We start from the raw sequence: 26,401 nt of genomic DNA, 5'->3' as shown, positions 1-26,401 counted from the left end.
TGCATGCCTGTATTCGTCGTAGCATACTACCCACAAGTTCATCAAGGCACTGTTGGGCCAGATTGTCCCACTCCTCAAAGGCGATTCGGCGTAGATCCCTCAGATTGGTTGGTGGGTCACATCGTCCATAAACAGCCCTTTTCAATCTATCCAAGGCTTGTTCGATAGGGCTCATGTCTGGAGAACATGCTCGCTACATTAGTCGAACGATGTCATTATCCTGAAGGAAGTCATTCTCAAGATGTGCACGTTGGGGGCGCGAATTGTCGTCCACGAAGACGAATGCCCCGCCAATATGCTGCCGATGTGGTTGCACTATCGGTCGGAGGATGGCATTCATGTATCATACAGCCGTTACGGCGTCTTCCATGATCACCAGAGGCGTACGTCGGCCCCACATAATGCCATTCCGAAACAGCAGGGAACCTCCACCTTGCTGCACTCGCTGGACAGTGTGTCTAAGGCGTTCAACCTGACCGGGTTGCTTCCAGACACGTCTCCGACGATTGTCTGGTTGAAGGCATATGCGATACTCATCGGTAAAGAGAACATGATGCCAGTCCCGAGCGGTCCATTCGGCTTGTTGTTGGGCCCATCTGTACCGCGCTACATGGTGTCATGGTTGCAAAGATGGACCACGCCAGGGGCGTCGAGAGTGAAGTTGTGCATCATGCAGCGTATTGCGGACAGTTTGAGTCGTTAACTCGACGTCCTGTGACTGCACGAAAAGCATTATTCATTATGGTGGCGTTGCTTTCAGGGTTCCTTCGAGCCATAATCCGTAGGTAGCGGTCATCTACTGCAGTAGTAACCCTTGGGCGGCCTGAGCGAGACATGTCATCGACAGTTCCTGTCTGTTTGCATCTCCTCCACGTCCGAACAACATCGCTTTGGTTCACTCCGAGACGCCCGGACACTTCCATTGTTGAGACCCCTTCCTGGCATAAAGTAACAATACGGACGCGATCTAACCGCGGTATTGAGCGTTTAGGCGTAATTGAACTACAGACAACACGAGACGTGGTACCTCCTTTCTGGTGGAATGACTGGAACTGATCGTCTGTCGAATCCCTTCCGTCTAACAGGCGCTGCTCATGCATGGTTGTTTATATCTTTGGGCAGGTTTAATGACATCTCTGAACAGTCAAAGGGACTGTGTGATACAATATCCACAGTCAACGTCTATCTTTAGGAGTTCTGGGAATCGGGGTTATGCAAAACTATTTTTGATGTATGTGGCAAGGGAGGAGTTTGGAGTAGCTGTTTGGCATTCTCTTGGAGACGCCTTGGCGTTTACACGTATCATGCTGAACGTTATACTAAAACATTCAAATGAAGAGATAGTTAGGTTGAATGTCACTTCTACTAATGAGAAACCATTGTACTTGTTTATAGAAATACTGATACAAAGGGTGCAAATAAGGACAATTCAGTCACTTTACACTATCTCCGATCAAACCCAATGTGTCGGCCTGTTTACAAGGATATTATGCCAAGATAACGTTTCAAGAAACTTATTAGAATCGTTAGGTTTCATGACAAAACTACCCACCAGCAAAGCAAGCAAGCGACAAGTTCATAGTAAACCATTTCCAACGAAGTGAACGATAGGTTTCCACTACTGTATAAACCAGGAGTGCACCTCAGCATTGATGAGATGCTCGGCTTGTTTACAGGACGTTAATCCCTCAGAGAACGAGGAGAAACCGGGCAAGTATGGCATGACTGTACGCGTGATGTCAGACGCAATAGACAGACACGTCACTAATATGGAACGCTATGCAGTTAAAGTACAAAGTTTGTCCAAGCAAGAATGATTTTCAGCAGCTGTCGTTAAACGTCTGGCAGTGTCTGTGAAAAATACTGGTCGAAATATTACCACAGATCGATACTACACATCGGTGGATTTGACAGAAGAGCTACACCAAGGCTATATAAATTTACTACAGCAGGAACTCTGCACTCAGACAGGAAGCATATTCCAGGTATCATGAAGAACGCATCAAATCGAGATCAATATTCATCAATGTTGTTGTTCAAGACCTAACAACTGGTAGTCCACCAGTTATTTTGGTATCCTACAGAATAAAAACAAAACCTAGTTAAAAATTGCTGATATTATCAACAATGCGCCAAGATTAAAGCACTGAAGGAGGAAAGAGGTACAAAACCCACGTAAATACATATTACAATTGCACGAAAGGTGGAACTGATACCATTGATGAAATGGCTCTTGTGTACGCCTGCGAGAGGAGAACAAAGATATGGCCTCTATCAATGTTTTACTCTCTCATCGATATCTTTGCTATCAGTGCAAACCACAAATGTCACCCAGCAATATCCAAGATGGAACGTGAAGACTCATAGCAATCAGAAACTTTTCCTTCAACGTGCTAGGTTGGAACCAATGTATCGACAGGTAGCAGGAACAAGTATTCCGGTCGGAGCTGCCAGAGGTGGCGGTCATGTGAGCGTGAGATGTGTTTACCTCTATGAATGAATACGTTGTGTGTGCGTGTGCGTTTCCTTTTCTTCAGAAGGCTTCGGCAGAAAGCTAATGTAGTGTCTTTTCGTTGTGCCTGTCTGCGACTCGTCCTGTCACCTTTATGGTAAACAGCAAATGTCTTTTCCATATAGTGTTCATGTTCCAATCTGGGGTTTCCATTGTTTCATTTTGACAATGTAAGCAGGTTTTTAAACAAATCGTCCAGTCAGTGGAAAGTATTCCACAAAATAAAATCGAAGAAACGACAACACCTGGAGATCAGCCTCCTGTAGGGAAAGGCCTTAACCCTTTTTGTGCGTAACAAGCTAAAACAAACAAGAAGACATACAACAACTAAGAAAACAAAAACAGTATTGTGGACCGAGTCATAATCACGTATGTAACACACATTCAGAAAGAATTGTGAAGTGTGTCTCCTGTCACGAAGCTGAGGAGTAGTTTGTGTAATACACTCCTGGAAATGGAAAAAAGAACACATTGACACCGGTGTGTCAGACCCACCATACTTGCTCCGGACACTGCGAGAGGGCTGTACAAGCAATGATCACACGCACGGCACAGCGGACACACCAGGAACCGCGGTGTTGGCCGTCGAATGGCGCTAGCTGCGCAGCATTTGTGCACCGCCGCCGTCAGTGTCAGCCAGTTTGCCGTGGCATACGGAGCTCCATCGCAGTCTTTAACACTGGTAGCATGCCGCGACAGCGTGGACGTGAACCGTATGTGCAGTTGATGGACTTTGAGCGAGGGCGTATAGTGGGCATGCGGGAGGCCGGGTGGACGTACCGCCGAATTGCTCAACACGTGGGGCGTGAGGTCTCCACAGTACATCGATGTTGTCGCCAGTGGTCGGCGGAAGGTGCACGTGCCCGTCGACCTGGGACCGGACCGCAGCGACGCACGGATGCACGCCAAGACCGTAGGATCCTACGCAGTGCCGTAGGGGACCGCACCGCCACTTCCCAGCAAATTAGGGACACTGTTGCTCCTGGGGTATCGGCGAGGACCATTCGCAACCGTCTCCATGAAGCTGGGCTACGGTCCCGCACACCGTTAGGCCGTCTTCCGCTCACGCCCCAACATCGTGCAGCCCGCCTCCAGTGGTGTCGCGACAGGCGTGAATGGAGGGACGAATGGAGACGTGTCGTCTTCAGCGATGAGAGTCGCTTCTGCCTTGGTGCCAATGATGGTCGTATGCGTGTTTGGCGCCGTGCAGGTGAGCGCCACAATCAGGACTGCATACGACCGAGGCACACAGGGCCAACACCCGGCATCATGGTGTGGGGAGCGATCTCCTACACTGGCCGTACACCACTGGTGATCGTCGAGGGGACACTGAATAGTGCACGGTACATCCAAACCGTCATCGAACCCATCGTTCTACCATTCCTAGACCGGCAAGGGAACTTGCTGTTCCAACAGGACAGTGCACGTCCGCATGTATCCCGTGCCACCCAACGTGCTCTAGAAGGTGTAAGTCAACTACCCTGGCCAGCAAGATCTCCGGATCTGTCCCCCATCGAGCATGTTTGGGACTGGATGAAGCGTCGTCTCACGCGGTCTGCACGTCCAGCACGAACGCTTGTCCAACTGAGGCGCCAGGTGGAAATGGCACGGCAAGCCGTTCCACAGGACTACATCCAGCATCTCTACGATCGTCTCCATGGGAGAATAGCAGCCTGCATTGCTGCGAAAGGTGGATATACACTGTACTAGTGCCGACATTGTGCATGCTCTGTTGCCTGTGTCTATGTGCCTGTGGTTCTGTCAGTGTGATCATGTGATGTATCTGACCCCAGGAATGTGTCAATAAAGTTTCCCCTTCCCGGGACAATGAATTCACGGTGTTCTTATTTCAATTTCCAGGAGTGTATATCAGCACAGTCATTGTATTTTCTATTGTAACTTGCCAATTTTTATTGACTCGCCTAGCATTTACAGCTATTAACAATATTCATAAGTTACTGCCTTAGTTATAATACATAAACCTCTTGAAAGTTATAATTTTTTATCAGTAGATTATTTTAATGCCAGAGGGTTCACCGACACCCCGCGCCCCCTTCGGCATCCGTTACAGACGCAAAAAAGCCTGGGCGTTGTAATCTCCTCCCTCCCCCCTTCTTCCATCTCTTGTACGCATTAAACAATTTTCTCACATTTTGGTATATCATACAGTACTTTGATTTTTCACATTGAAAAGCCGAAATTTCATTGTTCCCGCCTATTATACAAAAATACGTCCGATCATACCCTGCGGAAATAACAATATTTCAAAGGGTTTACAATTTTTCTTAACGAATGAATTCCTACTAGTTTTCGTTACATTATTAATTTCGATTATTATTTCATAAATAAATCCAGAAATAAACATAGTCAACAGTACAGGAGCCGGCCGAAGTGGCCGTACGGTTCTAGGCGCTGCAGTCTGGAACCGCGAGACCGCTACGGTCGCAGGTTCGAATCCTGCCTCGGGCATGGATATATGTGGTGTCCTTAGGTTAGTTAGGTTTAACTAGTTCTAAGTTCTAGGGGACTAATGACCTCAGAAGTTGAGTCCTGTAGTGCTCAGAGCCATTTGAACAGTACAGGATTGTGTAATTAATAACAGAAATTTTAAGCGTGCAAATAGTTCTTAACTTCAAATGTTTCCAAAAAAAATTAACTGTACATTCAGAACTAGTACTTATCGATTATAAAAGCGAAACTAAAATATTTTATAAAGTAATTCCTTTTCATAAATCTTAGCTTGAAATATAACATACTGCGTATAAAATTGTATGAAAGTTTTCAGAAAAGCAACTGAGATAATACTGAGCTCTGCAAAGTTTGAAAACAATACTAGTACCGACAACTACTATTGCGGAAGAGTAATGCTAGAGGAGGATGTCCCGTCACAGCGTCGTAGAGTTACCACAAGTTTTGTGGTTCTCTTTTAATATTAAAGTGAATCATCTGTGTAGCACAAGATGATCAAGATTATAATGTTCTGGGTTCTGTTAGTAAATAGTTTTCGAGGTAATCGTATATTTGTGGAGATACTCCACATGGCGGTGTCACACCTACTTCTACTCTGGATCATAGCTACTAGTCTAAAAAATTGACAAGGTAGTGTAGTGACGGACGTATTTCGGAAATCACTGCTCCTAGTTGCTCAGTGTCGTTATTTCGCCTTAATAAAAACCGATCAACAATAACGCAGAAGTAACTCGCAGTTTAAACTCGCAACATTTTCGGTTCACAACTCCACAGTCGTATTTCAGCCAATGCTCCAAATTATCATACTGCGCCACGAGCCGTACTCGTATTGTTGAAAGGGGCATGAACAAATTCCATGCTTTCCACAAAATAATCTGAAAGTCCGCTTGTGGTGGTTTATACCCGTTACTTACAGCATTTAGTTTCTCATGTTGTAATGTGGGCTGAAGATCCGGAATATTGCGAAGAAATGTGATGTTGCCAGCTAGGACGTGGGCGGCAGTACAAGGACGTAGCGTCGTAGTCAAAGCGGGAGGAGGGGTCAAAGGGGTCCGGACCCTCCCCCCCCCCCCCCACCCCTGCGCCTTAATGAAATTACACACTACCTCGTTATTATTTATTGGTATTTTCTGCTACAAGTTATTTTAATTTGTTTTATGTTTAATTTAACAAATTGTAATACATTTCGAGCACGTTCTGCCCATCTCCAGGCTTGTAAGTATACAGAAAATTGTTACTTGAAAACAAATTGTCTTAAATTTAATTAACATAGCACACGTTGTTTACTGGTCGCTGCTGGAGTGGCTGTTGGGGTAACTGGAGGGAGAGGGGGCAATGGTTGGCGAGAAACTGGTGTCCAGTGATGTTTTATGCTGGTATAGAGCTGTCTACACCACAGCCGGTATTTGATGCAAAGAATCTTGCATCAGTTATTACGTTGCGAAAATCGTATGATACACTTTTTTACCTGACAGTTCTTCACTTATGATTTTTGGGGTATTAGAGCTTTGTTCTGCATCCTTAGTACACTGGCGGAGTTGTTTGTAACATTACGATATTGTACTATTTATTTCGTCGCCGTTTTTTGACATAATTCAGTGCACAAAATTTTCTACATCCATTTAAACACAGTACGCTTAATACAATATGGCGGTCGTGCAGCGTGTGAATGAGTAGGCCTATCGATTATCGTATTTTTCAGCGATATTCACGATGCTGGTAATGACTTGTTTCACATTTACACATCTTAAATCTATTGCACTGAAACTGGCTTAAGACTGCTGAAGAATTTCGAGTTTTTGAATTCGCTTAACTCATTAAGAATACTACCTCCGTGTTTTGTATTAATAGCGTAAACTTTCATTTTGTGCAAAATTTCGAGACTAATTCAATTTTTAAAGGGTGGCCTGTGTCCTTAATGTGTATTGCTACTTCCGATTTATTACAATTACCTAGACTGTATCAGTCTATATGTTCTTTAAATAGAGTTCTGCAATTTCTGCGTGTTTGCTCTGTATAATATTTGTTGCGTTGGCTGCAGGTAATTTTGTAGATGCCAATTGAATCAAGATCTGTATCTGGCGGTTTTATGTTGTGAGTAAGCTTCACACTTAGGTGGTTATTGGTGCTTGAGCTAATTTTTTACATCTGTGTACTTGAGCAGCCTAGCTAATTTGTCAGCCATTATACCAAGATAAGGCGTTTTTACATATTTAAGTGCTGGGGTGCTGTCGCTTTTGAGTGTACGTTATGTTGTTCGTTCAATTAATTTTTTATCTCTTGTGACGTCCTATTAATAGGTGTAGGAGCATATCTAATGCATATTTCAGTACATTTTGTGGTTTCTATGTCTTGGTGGTGTTCTGTGTGTTGAACAGGAAATTTCTGGGCTCCGTATAGCATTGACCTACATGCAGTTCTTTTATGAGAGGTGGGGCGTGTAGAGGAGTTTGGTATAGTGTTTTCTATACCAATAGGCTTTCTGTAAATACTGGAAGGCAACTTTTAGTTCTTTTTTGATATTTTCATATCAAGAAAAGCTATGATGTTTTTTTCATGCTCAAGGATAAACTATATATTTTTAAGCACGCTATTGAACTTATTAACTAGGATTGTTACGTCATCATCTGTACTATCAAATAGAATGAGGGTGTCATCCACGTACCTATTATGGGATTTAACTTAACTTGTGATGCTACGTTTCAGTCTCAATATTTTATTCACTATATGGTTGATAATATTTCTGCTATCAGGTCACTAAGAACGCGTCGCATTGCTAGCCCTAGGTCATGCCTGTAAAACTGGAAAGTTGTGGTAAGGTCTTATGGGACCAAACCGCTGAGGTCATCGGTCCCTAAGCTTACGCACTGCTTAATCTAACTTGAACTAACTCACGCTAAGGACAGCACACACACACAGCCATGCCCGAGGGACGACTCTAACCTCCGAAGGGGGGAGCACCGCGAACCGTGACAAGGCGCCCCAGACCGCGCGGCTACATCGCGCGGCCATGCTTGTAAATTTTGTTGTTGAGAGAGGAGTAGTTATGTGAGAGTGCTAAATTAAGTTTCTCAAAAAGAGAAGTTCTTTTGCGTTGTTTCAGCTGTTTTCTCTACTGGTGTACTGCTGTTGCCGTGCTCTGCAATTGAAAGATGTTTTGATTTTCGGTCATACAACTGGCGACAGTCAACAGGCCGGCCATCAGTAGGTTTAAGCTATCGATAGCACTACCAACTGCCACCCATTCCTAATTTAGCCATGACCAACTATTGTACATTTTTGGGTTTATTTGAGCTCAGCCGTTGGTTTGATAATCAGTTCAATTCTTATTTGCAATTGAGTTCAAGTTAAGTGCCGTCGTTTCTGTGCTGTCTGCCTTTGTGATACTGTCTAATTATAGATAAGTTTGTAACAAGGAAGAAGAGGAAAACCGATTTTGACGGTAAGTTAAAAATATGTATGCACTAATGTAATAGCCTAATTACCTACCTATAACAGCTGGAATCGTAATTTGGAGACTAGTAGAACTTTGGGTTTGTCGTATTTCAGTATTTCAGCAGGTTGCGGAGCGGTAAACATCATTGAAAATAACATTAAATTAAAATCAGTCCATAAAATCACTCTTGGATTTGCCTGTGTGGTCCAAAAATCGCGTTGATCAACAAAAATAACGCCCAAACGACTATGTCTCCACTCCTTAAAAATTTTTGCTCAAAATTTTATCATTAGTAGCTCAAATGCCAAACTATCGCCTATCTGGTCACCTAGGTAGTACTCAATAATGAAAAGCACTTACGATACGGAAATATGGGGAGGTGTTTGTGAAGAGTAGAACGGATCTGTGATGACTGCACAATCTGTAGTTCGTTCGTTTCTAAAAGATTTTTCCAGCGGGATGCTTGAACTCGCTCTAACAAACTACCCACTCCATCCCCACCCCCCCTCTTCGGTTTTAAGTAAATCTTGCACAGCATTTAATAAATAAAAGCATTAGCGTCCCTTATTGACATTGTAACTGTGCAGCTAAATTTATTGCAACGTTATGCTAAATCTTTTCTGAATATGATTCAAGCCGGTAAGTACTTCAGTATGAAGTAGGGAGCCCTCTGTACATTCAATCTGTCATCAAATACGTTATTTTTAATCGATGTTGAGCTGTTCTTCCGACCAATGTTAAAGTAAACAATTTTTTTAATGGAAGTTCTATGTACAACACGTTTCTGCAGGGAAGGAGTGGCACGACATGAGGACTACTCTGAGCCCAGCCTTCACCTCTATGAAGATGAAAAACATGTTCGTACTTATATCAGAGATTGGGCAGCAGATGGTCCGGCACCTAACGAAAGAAATGGCAGAGTTGAGAAGTGAGTGTTTACACGTTGTATGTAGTGTAATTGCATGTGTCATAACAAACTGTTGACTCTTCTGTTACTAGTGCAGTGTCGCTGACTAAGTCAGACAGCAACACTGTCCTTAGTAGCAAAACAAGACTGTTATCCTGTTGCAATAATGTGCAGTGTTTATGTTATTGTCGTCACTTTATTGTTCTACATTTGTTTTCTCAACGTAAAAAAAAATTAAAGCTTACTTTGAACAAATGAAGATAGGATCGTTGACGAAGACATCGTTCTGCATTGGATTTAAGAGACCACATTGCTTTGATCCAACTGTCAGCTTTCGAAAAGACTTGCCACTATATTTTTGATCGCACACATAAATCAGATTTACCTCACTTACTAATCGTTTATCACTTCCAACATCTAAAACAAGATATGCGCTCGGGAAGTAACTGCACTGAGTGCAACACTTGGAGGAGGGTAATTTACACCACTGTTAATCCCCAGCCTTTCGGTTCCACGTACATGTGGAGGTGTGAACATAAGAATATATTCCTCATTAGGTCCTTACAGAATTTATGCGAATACGATGAAAGCCGCTGCAACATTTTACGATCCATATCAAATACTGATTCTCAGAATACAAAGAACAACATTTCACTAACAGAAGAATGTAGCTCAGTTTCTACACCAATTTCATCCTGAAAATTGTTCAAAGAAATAACGCATAAGAGTCTCGAATATAACATATTCAGTATATGCTGTATAATTTTTCTATAATTATTTCAATAAATGGAAATATGCCTTCCGCTCTTTCCACAGTTTATGAGGCTCAACACTCCCCAAATGGTCTGAAACGGTTTTACGCAGCCAAAAGCCCCGTCCCTTCTCGCTGTGCTACGCTACGACGACAGGAAGACACGTATGCCTGTCTATCATCGTTTTAGCCACGGGTCATTTGAGCACCTGAGCATCAACAACTGAAAGGCTGCCGCATCATCCAGAAACATACCCGTTACTGGATACCGACGCCACCACCATTCTGCACCTTTATCTCTGTCACAGAGCACAGCGATTAACAGGAGTGCAGGAAAACACTGCCACTGGACGAGTTTGTCCGGACAAATAAGTTGATGTGCAAGTTACTCCACATCCATTGCAGGATACGGAATCTCAGAAATTACAGAAGGAATTAATTCCAACAGCTCATTGTTCAGGCGGGCGGTGGATATATTTTTCTGTGTGGGGTTTGACATGGCAATGTATGAGGGCCCCTAATCCTCTGCTATATTCGCAGGAGAACGATGCAGGAACCTCCGCCCCGATCATGTACATATGTTTATTCGCTTACAAAGTTCTGCAGGTGACATTCACCTTCAACAAGCCACTGCACCACACCAACGATCCCACATCGTGTAAGGATTTTGAGGAACACTCCTCGAACATGAAGGTGCCTGTGTGGTTCATTTCTTGACCTCTACCACCCCCCCTCTGGACCCTAAAAATCCCTTCTTTCTTGCTGTACCTGTGGAGCGCAGAATTGCATTCATTTGCGTTATCACTCCAAGAGTTAAAAAATTAGCCGTTTAGCTAATGACCTGGTGATGTTTCCATGAACGAAGACCGTATGTGGCATAAAACGAGAGTCAATTTTCATGTAGCGGGATTAAAAATTCCACTTTATGAAACTGATATCGCTGATCGCACTCCTATTGAAGACAATAAGTTTGCCATGGGTGCCAGTGTGATTAGAGAGTGCTAAATGAGTTACACATGGGTTAAAGGACGGAAGGAAGATCATTTCCGAAGAAATTTCACATTTCCAGCCGGTCGTAGTGAACTAAACTCCATAATATTTCAACTGGTCACCTGCCAATCACCGTCAAGCGAGCCATCTAAGACGTCCTCCGTTCCGCAATGTACAGGGACAGCCACTAACTATTGCCACCTAGAATAACTCCGGAAGTATGATAGTAGCTGAAACGTTTGTGGGACAAATGTTACATGGGACAACGGGGTGTCATAATATGACGCCGGGTTTTTGTTGCTAGATGGGGTCGCGTCATAGATATGAAGGTAATCTTTGTTGTTTTTTTAAGGGATGCTATAGTTTGGTACTTATTTTCTGATAGCGGTTATTGAGACATACTCAATGATGTGTAACAGTAAGGTCTTCGAAGGTCAACAAAGGTCAAAATGTTGTCATGAACGTCCATTTACAGAAGGTCTTCGAAGTGATGACCATTGGTATCAATGCAGTGCTGCAATCATCATGGATTGCATGGTATTCCTCATCACTTGGGCACTTATCGAAGCACATGCTCTGACAATGCTCTCTCGTATATAGTGCAAATAGTAAATATTCGTCGAATACGGCGTATCCATCTAACGTGCCATTGACATGTAAACACCATTCGACAGTTTCGCAATACAACACTAGACTAGTATCGTCGAATCAAGCGAATGTGAATGACATATTCCATCGAAGAACAAATCTGTATGTTTCTCATTTACAGAGAATGCCAAATAAATTCAGTGAGAGCTAGAGACTTGTGCACTGAAAGATATCCTCAACGTATTCATCATGAACGTCGTACATTTAAATATGTGTATGATAAATTGAGAACAACTGGATCTTTAACGCATCGGAAACATATCCGGCGAAGGAAAGTTACTAGAGGAAACGGAAATTGGTACTCTTCCCACTGTGTTCGAGATCCTTGTGTTAGTTCGAATGAGATTGCAAGGGAATCTGGCATGAGCCAGAGTAGTGTTGTTAGCGTTCTGCATCGCCAAAAATATCATCCTTACCGTATCGTCTCCACCAAGAATTAATTGGTACGGACTGTATGCGTCGCATTGAATTCTGCCGATGGGCTCAAGTTCAGATTAATTTGATTTTAGTTACTGACGAAGCTACATTCACGAACCATGAAAATGTTATGTTATTGGGCAACTGAAAATCCATGTTGGCTCCGGCAAGTTGCACTCCAAAAACCGTGGTCAGTGAATGTATGATGTGAGATTCTGGCGGATGGAATTATAGGCCCCTATTTCATCGAAGGAAATCTTAATGGTAGGAAGTACACCACATTCTTGCAAGAAACATTAGGTCTGTTATTGGAAGAAATATCTTTAGGAACAAGGGACAGAATGTGGTATCAACACGATGGGTGTGCGGCACATTTTTCGCTGATAGCTAAAAATGAGATGCAGAGACAATTCCCAAATCGTTGGAGTGGACTCGGATGAGATGTGTCGTGGCCAGCTCGTTCACCAGACTTGACGCCTCTGGATTTTTTTCTTATGGATATTCGTAAAAGACATTTTTTTATGCAGACGTTCCAACTACATCTGAAGATGGTGGGGTTTCGAGTTCCGCTGTATAGGTCAGGAGTCCACTACACGGGTAGCAGCGGTTGTGTGGAGTGGACTGGGCGGTTTTTTAGGTTAGATGGCCTCGGGCAACAGCCTCAAATGGTGCGGGGCAAAGTCAGGACATGCGGGGACCAAGCAGCAATCGATATTGTAATTGTAAACTATCGAAGCTGCGTTGGTAAAGTACCGGAACTTCAAGCGCTGATAGAAAGCACCGAAGCTGAAATCGTTATAGGTACGGAAAGCTGGCTGAAAGCAGAGATAAATTCTGCCGAAATTTTTACAAAGGCACAGACGGTGTTTAGAAATGATAGATTGCATGCAACCGGTGGTGGCGTGTTTGTCGCTGTTAGTAGTAGTTTATCCTGTAGTGAAGTAGAAGTGGATAGTTCCTGTGAATTATTATGGGTGGAGGTTATACTCAACAACCGAGCTAGATTAAAAATTGGCTCCTTTTACCGACCTCCCGACTCAGCAGCATTAGTGGCAGAACAACTGAGAGAAAATCTGGAATACATTTCACATAAATTTCCTCAGCATGTTATAGTCTTAGGTAGAGATCTCAGTTTACCAGATATAGACTGGGACACTCAGATGTTTAGGACGGGTGGTAGGGACAGAGCATCGAGTGACATTATACTGAATGCACTATCCAAAAATTACCTCGAGCAATTAAACAGAGAACTGACTCGTGGAGATAACATCTTGGACCTACTGATAACAAACAGACCCGAACTTTTCGACTCTGTAAGCGCAGAACAGAGAATCAGTGATCATAAGGCCGTTGCAGCATCCCTGAATATGGAAATAAATAGAAATTTTAAAGAAAGGGACGAAGGTTTATCTGTTTAGCAAGAGTAATAGGAGGCAGATTTCAGACTACCTAACAGATCAAAACGAAAATTTCTGTTCCGACACTGACAATGTTGAGTGTTTATGGAAAAAGTTCAAGGCAATCGTAAAATGGGTTTTAGACAGGTACGTGCCTCGTAAAACTGTGAGGAACGGGAAAAACCCACCGTGGTTCAACAACAAAGTTAGGAGACTACTGCGAAAGCAAAGAGAGCTTCACTGCAAATTTAAACGCAGCCAAAACCTCTAAGACAAACAAAATCCAAACGATGTCAAAGTTAACGTAAGGAGGGCTATGCGTGAAGCGTTCGGTGAATTCGAAAGTAAAATTCTATTTACCGACTTGACAGAAAATCCTAGGAAGTTCTGGTCTTACGTTAAATCAGTAAATGGATCGAAACAGCATATCCAGACACTCTGGGATGATAATGACATTGAAACAGAGGATGACACGCTTAAAGCTGAAACACTAAACACCTTTTTCCAAAGCTATTTCACAGAGGAAGACAGCACTGCAGTTCCTTCTCTAAATCCTCGCACGAACGAAAAAATGGCTGACATCGAAATAAGTGTCCAAGGAATAGAAAAGCAACTGAAATCACTCAACAGAGGAAAGTCCACTGGACCTGACGGGATTATACACAGAGTACGCGAAAGAACTTGCCCCCCTTGTAACAGCCATATGCCGCAAGTCTCTTAGAGGAACGGAAGGTTCCAAATGATTCGAAAAGAGCGCATGTAGTTCCAGTTTTCAAGAAGGGTCGTCGAGCAGATGCCCAAAACTATAGGCCTATATCACTGACATCGATCTGTTGTAGAATTTTAGAACATGTTTTTTTGCTCACGTATCATGTTGTTTCTGGAAACCCAGAATCTACTCTGTAGGAATCAACATGGATTCCGGAAACAGTGATCGTGTGAGACCCAACTCGCTTTATTTGTTCATGAGACCCAGAAAATATTAGATACAGGCTCCCAGGTAGATGCTATTTTCCTTGACTTCGGAAGACGTCCGATACAGTTGCGCACTGTCGCCAGATAAACAGAGTAAAAGCCTACGGAATGTCAGACCAGCTGTGTGGCTGGATTGAAGAGTTTTTAGCAAACAGAAAACAGCATGTTCAAACAAATTTCGGGGTTGCAGCCGGTCGTCGTTCAATACTTCGCACGATATTTCAACTGGGCACCTGCCAGTCATCTTCAGGTGAGCCGTCGCAGACTGGCGAAAACGATTTTTTTTTTTTTCCTTTATTGTATTTCAATTCCCCATCGGGGCAGGCTGGCAGCAGCATAGGCGCTGCTCTTCAGCCGAAAGACATAGAACAAAACAATAGAAGACATTTAAAAACAGCAAAGGAGAGAATAAGGTGAACATAGATATAAAAAAGGGGAACATCATGGAAGGCAATAGACAAAAAACGGGGTGACTGTAAAATGGAGATAAAAAACTGTTTAAAAGTAGCACACACAAAAAGCCACACACTGCGACGGTTAAAAGAACACGAGGCACAGTATGACTGGAGCATAAAGGTAGCGACGTATGGCATAGCACATAATGTAACACTGACGGCGAACCTCAAGGCAGGACACAATTAAAATCACACCTCTTGACGCACACGAGAAACAGCACTAAACAACACTGATGTGGCACACTGATGAAGAGCAACACAGAGGATCTGCCAGGCGCTAGGAGATGAGGGAGACCTGAAGAAGGGAGGGAGGGGAAGAGATGGGGGAGGTGACCGGGGGGCGCGTGGAGGAGGGCCAGGGAGGGAGGGATGTGGGAAGGAGAGAGGCAAGTATGGGGTGCAGGGTCTCAGGGGAGGGGGGGACTGAGGAAAATCCGCTCTGGGAGAAGGAGGAAAGAGGGAAAGGGGCCCTGGGGAGTGGGGGGGGGGAACAAGGACAGGTTATAGTTGGAAGGAAGGGTAGATGTCACGGCGAAGTTCGTCATCCGGGAGGGGGAGGCGTTGGAAATTGCCCTGACGAAGGAGATGGAGGGTGTGGAGGTGGAGAGAGGGAGGGATACAGCGATAGAGGCGCGGCAACGGGCGGGTGGTGGAGTGGAAGGAGGAAACCAGAGGGTGGGGGGGATCAAGCCTGCGAACAATGTAAAGGATGCGGAGATGTTGGAGGAACAGGAGGAGGTGGGGGAAGGGGATCAGTTCATACAGGAGCCGTGTGGGGGAAGGAAGGCGGATACGGAAGGCAAGGCGGAGCGCATGGCGTTCAAGGATTTGGAGGGCCTTGTAAAAGCGGGTGGGGGCGGAGATCCAGGCAACGCTGGCATAACAGAGGATAGGACGGATGAGGGATTTGTAGGTGTGGAGGATGGTAGAAGGATGCAAGCCCCATGTCCGGCCAGACAGGAGTTTCAGAAGGCGGAGGCGGGAATGGGCTTTCTGCTGGATGGTCAGGAGATGAGGGGTCCAGGTGAGGTGGCGGTCAAGGGTGAGGCCAAGGTATTTCAGGGTGGGGGTGAGTTGGATAGGACGACCATAAAGGGTGAGGTAGAAATCATGGAGGCGGAAGGAGCGAGTGGTGCGGCCTATGATGATTGCCTGGGTTTTGGAGGGGTTGAGACGGAGGAACCACTGGTTACACCAAGTGGTGAACTGGTTAAGGTGGGTTTGGAGGGTACGTTGAGACCGTTGAAGGGTAGGATAGAGAGCCAGGAAGGCGGTGTCATCAGCATACTGGAGAAGGTGGACTGGTGGGGGTGGCTTGGGCATATCAGCTGTATACAAAAGATAGAGGAGAGGGGAGAGGACAGAACCCTGGGGGACGCCAGCCGTGGGATAAAAGATACGGGAGTTGGTGTTGTGGAGGGTGACATAGGAAGGACGGTGCGAGAGGAAGGAAGCGATCAGACGGACAAAATTGATAGGCAGGGCGTAGGTTTGGAGTTTAAAGAGGAGACCGGGATGCCATACACCGTCATAGGCATTTTGGAGGTCAAGGGAAACAAAAATGGCGGAGCGACGGGAGTTGAGCTGGAGGGACAGAAGGTGAACAAGGTTGAGGAGTTGGTCGTCAGCAGAGAAGGAGGGTCGGAAGCCACACTGGGTAAGGGGGAGGAGGTGGTGTTGAGCAAGGTGCTGATGGAGACGGCGGGAGAGGATGGATTCAAAGACCTTACTGAAGACGGAGGTGAGGCAGATGGGACGATAGGAAGAGGCGGCAGAAGGGGGTTTGTTGGGTTTGAGGAATAAGAGGACACGAGAGGTCTTCCACAGGTCAGGGTAGAAGCCAGTAGAGAGGACGACATTATAGAGATGGGCGAGGACAGTCAGGAAGGAATAGGGGCTTTCGCGGTGACGGTACGTGACACAGTCGTGACCAGGGGCCGTGTTGCGTTTGGACCGGAGGATAAGTTTAATGTCTTGTGCTGTGATGGGAGTGTTTATGTCGGAGGGGGGCAACTGCCCCAAGTACTGGAGACTAGGAGCAAGAGGAGCGACCGAGGTATCGGCACGTTCCATGACCGTGGGGAAAAGAGAATAATCAAAGTGGGGATCATCGGGGATGGAGAAGACCTCGGAAAGGTGGGAAGCGAAGTGGTTGGCCTTACTGAGGTTGTCAGGAAGTGGGCGATCGTTATGGAGAAGGGGGTAGTGGGGAGCGGAAAGGGAACCAGTAAGACGATGGAAGGCGGACCAGTACTTGGAGGAGTTGATAGGGAGGGTGGCGTTGAGTCGTGTGCAGGTCTGGCGCCAGTCTCGGCGTTTCGTTGCTGTAATAAGGTTCCGTACGTGTCGCTGTATTTGCTGGTGGCGTTGGAGTGTATCCCTGTCACGAGTGCGCAGGAAGGAGCGATAGAGGCGGCGGGATTCACGGAGGAGGAGGACAGCCCGCGGAGGGAGAGTGGGACGGTGTGGGTGGATGGTTTTAGTAGGAACATGGGCCTCCACGGCGTCAGTAATTACCTGCTGAAGGAAGGACGAGGCGTGGTTGATGTCGTCAGGATGGTGATAGGTAAGAGGGTGGCTTTCGACCTGGGCGGAGATGGAGTCCCGGTAGGCATCCCAGTTGGCACGGCGATAGTCATGGACGACCTTGGGAGGGGGTGCAGGGTGCGGAGCCGGAGGGGGGCGGTTTGCAGATGTGATGGTGAGGAGGACAGGGAGGTGATTGCTACCTGTGGGGTCAAGGACGGCGACAGTGATACGCTCAAGGAGGTTGGCGGAGGCAATGACAACATCGGGGGTGGTGTTACTTTCAGGTCGGGTGTGCTGGGGAAGAGGAACAAGGTCACCTTGAAGTGTGGAGAGGAACTGATGCCACCGCCGAAGGGCAGCAGGAGTGCGGCTATGGATGTTGAGGTCGGCGGCAATCACATAGGTGGAGAAGGTGTGGTCAATGTGTGAGATGAAGTCATAAGGAAGAGGAGCAGTGGGGCGGACATAGATGGTGGCACAGGTAATGGTGAGGGAGGGGAAGAAGACGCTAAGGATAAGGTGTTCAGTGGGGTCATTGAGGAGAGGTTGTGGCCAGACAGGGATATGCTTAAGGTGGCCAATCGCGACTCCACCCTGCGCACGAGGACCAGGAGCGTCAGTGCGGTGGAGGATATAGGGGGAGGTGCGGATAGAATGGTGGGGCTGGAGAAAGGTTTCGTTCAAGAGGAAGGTGTCGACCTGGTGGTGGGAGAGGGTGTGCATGAGGAGGTATTTGTTGGAGCGGAAGGAGCGAATGTTCTGGAAGAGGATGCGAGACTCGTGCCGCGCCATGACGGGAAGGAGGGGGGAAGAGAGGGAAGGGAAGAGACTTAAACTAGGGTGTCGAGGCGGGTGAAGGTGAAGTGGGCTTGGTTGTGGGAGTAAGTGGCGAAGGCGTTCAGGTGGAAAACAGAGCGAGCAGCAAGGGATATTTGTTGGAAGGTGTGGGGGCGCTGAAAAGGGTGAATGTTTTGGAGGACAACGGTAATGAACCGGATGATGTCCTCGGCCGTGGGGGGTGGACGGATGGAATTGTTGGGATGGACAGGGGGATCGACGGGACGAACTGGGACCGTAAGTTCAGGGGTGGCTGGAGGGGGTTTAGCTTTACATTTGTGGGAGTATGTGGGATGGGGGCCATTGCAGGTATTACAGGAAGGAGGAGCAGCGAGGTTGGGGCAGTTTTTAAGAAAGTGGGAGGCCTTGCAATGGGGACAGGTGGGGGGGTTTTTGCAGTTGGGAGTCAGGTGGTCATTGTACATCAGGCACCGCTGGCAACGGTAGGATTGGGGAGGGGATTTGGAGGATTCAACAGGGTGGCGACGGTGGTATATCAGGGCACCCTGGGTGAGGAGATGGTCTATGGATGGGGCGGATTCAGAGAATACCCGCATGAGGTAGGTGGGACCAGAGGCATTGTGGATACGGCGGGCAGAGCGGATTTCCAAGTCCGGGTGGGAGTTCAGTTCTACCAACACTTCATCCTCTGTGATCACCGGGCTGAGCTTGGTGATCACAGCGGTGTAGGTGGGGGGGCGACGGGGAGGCTGGGGCTGACGAGGAGTGGAAGCGGAAAGGAAGGGTGTCAGAGAGGCGTGGGGCCAAACATAACTCGTGGGAGTTTTCGCAGGAGGTCTGTGTGAAAGGATGGGGACGGGGACTTGATAAGGACTGAGTCCCTGCGGGGAATGAGTTGGGAAATGGGAGCACCAGGTAAGTACTTTCGTATTTCCTTGGTGAGGGTACGAGCGTCGAGGAACTTAGGATCGGGAGTTGACAGGACGAAGGTGTGGAGGGTGGGGGCCAAGGTATGGGTGGCAGGAGGAGGGGTGGTGTCCATGGTGACGGCAGGGGGAGGGGGAGGGGGAGGTGGTGTTGATTTTTTGTGGGAAGTCTCGGGAGCAGAGTCGGTAAGGACGCGCTTTTGGGGTTTTTTGGAGACTGGAGGCTGGGAGGAGGGGAGAGGGACGGGGAGGAGAGGGAGGTGGCGGGTGGCAGATCCCTGTGGCGTAGCGGAGGCACCGGGAGAAGCAGCTGGTTCAGTGGTGGCGATGGTGGCTCGGCGCGACGTGATGCGTGCGGGAGATGCAGAAGACGAAGCGACGGGGTCGGTGAGAGAGGGGAAGCCAACGACCTGAGGGGCGGCAGCAGAGGCGGCAACAGAGGCGTACGTGAGGGCGGGGGTAGGAGTGGGAGCTGTTGAGGGCGTGGAAGCTGGAGGAAGGGTGTAGAGGTGTGGGTATACAGCAGGGGAGGATATAGGGGGATGTGTGAGCGGGGGAAGGGAAGGGGAGGCGGAAGGAGGGAGGCCAGGGGCGGCACTCCAGGAAGTGACTGTGGGAGAAGGGGAGGGGGAGGTGTAGATGACGGTGGAGGTGGGAGTACTCATTGCAGACGAACGGCGACGGACAGACGGACGTGCAGCAGGCAGCGGCGGCGTCAGCGTCAGCGTCGGCGTCGGCGATGGTCGGCGGCGAACAGCAGGCGGCGGTGGCGGCGGCGGCGGCGGCGGCGGCGGCAGCGGTTACGACGACGGCGATGGACAGCGAGCAGGCAGGCAGGCAGGCAGGCAGGCGGACGGACGGACGAACGAACGAACGAACAGCGACAGCAACAAGCGGCGGGCACACAGACAAACACACACAATCTTCGAAGACGGAGATTCCACCCTGAGAGTAGCCCAGGCTTTGCAATCTGACGCTTTCGAAGGAGGGGATCCAACCCTCTAGATGCGAAAACGTCCTCCGCTCCGCAATATATAGCGTACTGTAACTATTCTGCGCATGCGTCGAAAACTTGATAGTTGAACCACACTGCCCGCCGGCAGCGCCGTCTTTGGTGGAACAGCGGAACTCAGTCGCCCTCTGCGTTGCTGTTTGCCACGGCCGTCGACGCACTCTGTCGTCTTCGATTTGAGCAAATCGTGGAGATGATGGGATTCCATGCACTGTCCAGCTGGTAGCCGCTGTCACGGTTTAACAGAACGCTGCACTGAACATCAACGTTACACCCGCCTTTTGCATCCAAGCAAGTCCGCTATTGCTGAACATTGTAATTCTACTGGACATTCAATGGAGTACGAAAAAACAATTATTTTGTCCACAGCAACGTCTTTCTGGGACTCCATTATTAAAGAATCCGTAGAAATACGACTGGCGGAAAATCTGTTAAACCGTGACAGCGGCTACCAGCTGGACAGTGCATGGAATCCCATCATCTCCACGATTTGCTCAAATCGAAGACGACAGAGAGCGTCGACGGCCGTGGCAAACAGCAACGCAGAGGGCGACTGAGTTCCGCTATTCCACCAGCGAGGGCGCTGCCGGCGGGCAGTATGGTTCAACTATCAAGTTTTCGACGCATGCGCAGAATAGTTACAGTACGCTATATATTGCGGACCGGAGGACGTTTTCGCCAGTCTGCGATGGCTCACCTGAAGATGACTGGCGGGTGCCCAGTTGAAATATCGTGCGAAGTATTGAACGACAACCGGCTGCAAGCCCGAAATTTGTTTGAACAGTCAATTCGCCGGGAAAATTTTAAAATTCACAGAAAACAGCATGTTGTTCACAATGGAGAGACGTCTACAGACGTTAAAGTAACCTCTGGCGTGCCACAGGGGAGTGTTATGGGACCATTGCTTTTCACAATATATATAAATGACCTAGTAGATAGTGTCGGAAGTTCCATGCGGCTTTTCACGGATGATGCTGTAGTATACAGAGAAGTTGCAGCATTAGAAAATTGCAGAGAAATGCAGGAAGATCTGCAGCGGATAGGCACTTGGTGCAGGGAGTGGCAACTGACGCTTAATATAGACAAATGTAATGTGTTGCGAATACATAGAAAGAAAGATCCTTTATTGTATGATTATATGATAGCGGAACAAACACTGGTAGCAGTTACTTCTGTAAAATATCTGGGAGTATGCATACGGAACGATTTGAAGTGGAATGGTCATATAAAATTAATTGTTGGTAATGGGGGTACCAGGTTGAGATTCATTGGGAGAGTCCTTAGAAAATGTAGTCCACCAACAAAGGAGGTGGCTTATAAAACACTCGTTCGACCTATACATGAGTATTGCTCATCAGTGTGAGATCCATACCAGGTCGGGTTAACAGAGGAGATAGAGAAGATCCAAAGAAGAGCGGCGCGTTTCGTCACAGGGTTATTTGGTAAGCGTGATAGTGTTACGGAGATGTTTAGCAAACTCAAGTGGCAGACTCTGCAAGAGAGGCGCTCTGCATCGCGGTGTACCTTGCTGTCCAGGTTTCGAGAGGGTGCGTTTCTGGATGAGGTATTGAATATATTGCTTCCCCCTACTTATACCTCCCGAGGAGATCACAAATGTAAAATTAGAGAGATTCGAGCGCGCACGGAGGCTTTGCGGCAGTCGATCTTCCCGCGAACAATACGCGACTGGAACATGAAAGGGAGGTAATGACAATGGCACGTAAAGTGCCCTCCGCCCACACGCTTGGGTGGCTTGCGGAATATAAATGTAGATGTAGGTGTAGAAGATATGCGAGAGAAAATTGTCAGAGCATGTGCTTCGATAAGTGCCGATGTGATAAGGAATACCACTCAATCCGTGATAAGAAGTGATATCAATGGTCAGCACTTCGAACACCTTCTGTAAATGGACGTTCATGCCACCTTTGTGACCTTCGTTGACGTTCAAAGACCTTACTGTTACACATCATTGGAGTCGTCTCGATAGTCACTATCAGAAAATAAGTACCAAACTGTAGCATCCCATTTAAAAAAGCAAAGTTGACCTTCATATCCCTGAAGCGACCCCACCTAGCAACAAAACACCAACATCGTATTCTGGCCCCCGTTGACCCATGCAACTTTCGTCCCACAAGCTTTACAGCTCCTATCATACTTTCGGAGTTATTCTTGGTGGCAACAGTCAGTGACTCACCCCGTGTTGCGTAGTACTAGGCGCATGCAGACAGGTCTCACCCCCACTGCCCGGTGGCAGCGCGCTGCCTCGTTCAGCGGCGGAACTCGGCTGTCAGAGTTGCCGCACCGTCGTCTTCGATCTGACAGAGGCAGGCCACCACGTTGGGATTCACTTCAAACTTTGTACACCTTTAGGAGGCCATTACAACAAAGTAATGTGCAATTAGTAAGGTGCTCTACTCCGACAATTTCGAGAAAATCTCAAGAGAAGTTTCACGCGTCTATTTCGTGCTTATTTCTCTGTGTGTAGAAGCCGGACGTTAGAGTTCCTGTTGGTCAAGTAATTAGTGTTCGAGCTTCGTAAGATGAATGAATACGACGCCACGGTTCGACTCCCGCTCAAAAGTAATTACTAATCAATTTTTTTAATCACTGGTCATATTGTTTAAGTTTTATGACATTCGAGAAGTAATTTAACGCAAAAAATCACGTGTATTTGCATGCAGTATTTGCATCAACTTTCAATTTATGTTTCCCATGTCTGTATGTCAAATACCATCCAACATCGTGTCATGTCGAGAGCACATCTCACGAGTAATTGTACGTTGCTCTTGTGGTCTGGCACATTGTGACTTACTATATTACTGATTTTAATGACGTCATTCGTATCATCATTTATCGAGGTTTGACTTGGGCTTTCCAATCCTGTACCGCGTCCTTGAAAATTTAATTACGAATAGTAAATAGCCTGATAACATACTAAATTCACTACTTCATGAAAATGCACGTGGTACCTAAGTCTAATGGGTAGTGCGTGCAACAACGCGCGGCACAGTGCTGTGGTGGTGTAGTGGTTAGCGTTCCTGCCTAGTATGTTTATGAGACTAGGGTTCAAGTCTCCGCTGTGGCAAAAATTGTAATGCATATCTTCAGTTTCCATCATTATCATCGATAAAGATGAGACTCAAATCTAATCGTAAGAACTAGAGATCGCCTACATTTGTGTTACAGGATTTCCCCATTACATCCAACGGTGAACTGCTATTCCAATCCGAGAGGGCCTCGGTGATAGTGACGATCAAGGGGAAGATAAGCTAAACGTATGAAGTTTGTGTTAAGGAGGGACAGGGACTCGGGTAGTCGGTGCAACAATGCTACCTATTGTTGTGCGCTGGTGGAATCCTTAGCATTCCTATCTAAAAAGCAAAGAAACCTTGTTTCAAGCCCTGGCCGTAGCATAAATTTTAATACATTTCTTCAGATTAAATCATTATCATAAGATATAAGTGTTAGTGGGATTCAAATCGTCGCCCCGCCCACGACCATCTCGCAAAGCGCGAACGCTAACCGCTTGACTACACTGTCTTCCTACGTTCGGCTCTTTCACATAGATATATCAGTTACATAATAGAGGCTAAAAACTTTTCTTGCGATTTCCTCGGAGTCGGATTACAAAAGGTCTGCGAAGTTTGAAGTAAATCCTTAATGACAACGTTGTGGCCTCCCCCTGTGAGAAAAACGAGGAGATTACAGGACTCCACGCATTATCCAGCTATTAGCTGCTGTCATGGTTTATCAGATTTTCCAATAATGGGTCACTAAAATATGTTGTTGTGTCCAGAATTAGTGTTTTATCATACGCCATTGAATTTCCGATGGAGATGCAATGTTCAGCAACAGCAGAGTCCTCGGTTGCAACAGGCGAGTGCAACGTTGATGCAACTTTCCTTCACCGTGCATACGGTCTGACCTCCACACGCCATATGACACTGGCAACGTATTTTGTAAATTCTAACTTTCCACAACGACAAATTATCCTCGTAGCAACAGGGAGACAACCTTAAATGGTGGGAGGAAAACCTATTTACCCTAAAAATTACGGAGGATTCTTGCTATTTTACACGAAATATTGCCAACAAAGGGAAGAATATTTCAGATTTTTCAGGTGCGCTCTCCTCTTTATCCACTTCCTGGTTCTTGGCTTTAATTGATAGTGCCCTGTTAATCTGCCGGGTAGAATATCCAACTCCCCTGAACAGTCTTTAGGTGGGCGAGCACTTTCAATAAACTATGTGCATTTGAGACTGCTTGAGCTCTGTGTACAATGTTTTAAGAACGCTCATAGTTTGCGATGGATGATGACAACTCGATGATAAACTGAATGCCACAGAGAGCTATCATTCTTCTATTTAACGAAAAAGTCCAGGAAAGGTAAACAACCACCTTTCTCTAATGCCATAGCGAACCAGATGTTCTTATGAAAGGAGGTGATGTTAGAACTCCATTAATATATGGTCTCCATGAGGCCACGCTATGAAAGTGTCTTCTACATACACTATGTGATCAAACGTATCCGGACACCTGGCTGAAAAGAAGTTCGTGGCGCTCTCCATCAGTAAGGCTGGAGTTCAGTATGGTGTTGGCCCACTCTTAGCCTTGATGACAGCTTCCACTCACGCAGGCATACGTTCAATCAGGTGCTGGAAGTTTTCTTGGGGAATCACAGCCCAAATTTCACGGAGTGCTGCCCTGAGGAGAGGTATCGCTGTCGCTCGGTGAGGCCTGGCACGAAGTCGGCGTTCCAAAACATCCCAAAGGTGTTCTACAGGATTCAGGTCAGGACTCTGTGCAGGTCAGTCCATTACACGAATGTTATTGTCGTGTAACCACCACGCCACAGGCCGTGCATTATGAAGAGGTGCTCGATCGTGTTGAAAGATGCAATCGCCATCCCCGAACTGCTCTTCAATAGTGGGAAGGAAGAAGGTGCTTAAGGCATCAATGTAGGCCTGTGCTGTGATAGTGGCGGGCGCGCAAAACAACAAGAGGTACAAGACCCCTCCATGAAAAACACGGCTACACCATAACACCAACGCCTCCGAATTTTACTATTGGCACTACACACGCTGGCAGATGACGTTCACTGGGCATTCGCCATACCCACACCCTGCCATCTGATCACCAAATTGTGTGCCGTGAATCGTTCAATCGTCCAACGTTTACGCTCCTTACACCAAGCGAGGCGTCGTTTGGCATTTACCGGCGTGATATGTGGCTTACTAGCAGCCGCTCGACCATGAAATCCAAGTTTTCTCATCTCCCGGCTAACTGTCATAGTACTTGCAGTTGATCCTGGTGCAATTTGTAATTCCTGTGTGATGGTCTGGATAGATGTCTGCCTATTACACATTACGATCCCCTTCAAATGTCGGTGGTGTCTGTCAGTCAAGAGACGAGACAGGCCTATACGGTTTTGTGATGCACGTGTCCCTTCACGTTTCCACTTCACTATGATATCGGAAACAGTGGACCTAGGGATGTGTAGGAGTGAGGAAATCACGCGTACAGACGTATGACGCAAATGACACCCAATCGCCAGACCACGATTTAAGTCCGTGAGTTTCGCGGAGCGCCCCATTCTGCTCTCTCGCGATGTCTAATGACTACTTTGGTTGCTGATATGGAGTACCTGGGAGTAAGTGGCAGTACAATGCACCTAATATGAGAAACGTTTGTTTTTGTGGGTGTCCGGATACTTTTGATCACGTAGTATACCTACAAAATAAAGTTGGTTTGAGATCTGCGGATTCAAGCTCTCTCTCCTCAATGATCTCCACACAAATGTTGGACGCCAGGGAAGACACAGGGCCACCCATGGCGTCGCCGTCAGTCTGATCAAAATATTCATGGTTGAACGTACAGCAAAAGTTGAGGGAAACAAAACAAAAGCGAGGAAAATCATACAAGAACAAAGCCTGGACGTTCTCCTGAAACTTATTACCAATTAGTAGAAAGAATTTGCGAGAGGGATCTTTCTAAAAAGTGATATAATACCAAAGTTAATTAAACGGTGCGAACTATTTAGACAGATGATCCGCATTGTGTTGGCAAAACAGGCCGAGTTTCGTGTAAAATGTAAGCATTTACCCACCAGTGTCCTCAGCAAGGACATTTGTTATTGTGGAAGACTGGACTTTACAAAATACGTTGCCAGTGTGGTACGG

At 46.7% G+C, this 26,401-nt stretch overlaps 1 protein-coding gene across 1 annotated transcript in view; it reads left to right on the top strand.

The window, feature by feature from the left end:
- The window catches only part of LOC126235654 (cytochrome P450 9e2-like), a 91,253-nt gene that overhangs the window by 31,186 nt on the left and 33,666 nt on the right, over window positions 1–26,401 (top strand). Inside the window, exon 3 of the mRNA XM_049944369.1 lies at window positions 9,208–9,345. Within this exon, the coding sequence (XP_049800326.1) occupies window positions 9,208–9,345 (138 nt within the window). The remainder of the gene's footprint in view (window positions 1–9,207; window positions 9,346–26,401) is intronic.

The sequence above is a fragment of the Schistocerca nitens genome, chromosome 2 (genome assembly GCF_023898315.1).
Source record: "Schistocerca nitens isolate TAMUIC-IGC-003100 chromosome 2, iqSchNite1.1, whole genome shotgun sequence".
NCBI lineage: Eukaryota > Metazoa > Arthropoda > Insecta > Orthoptera > Acrididae > Schistocerca > Schistocerca nitens.
This window is presented reverse-complemented; position numbering and strand designations above follow the sequence as displayed.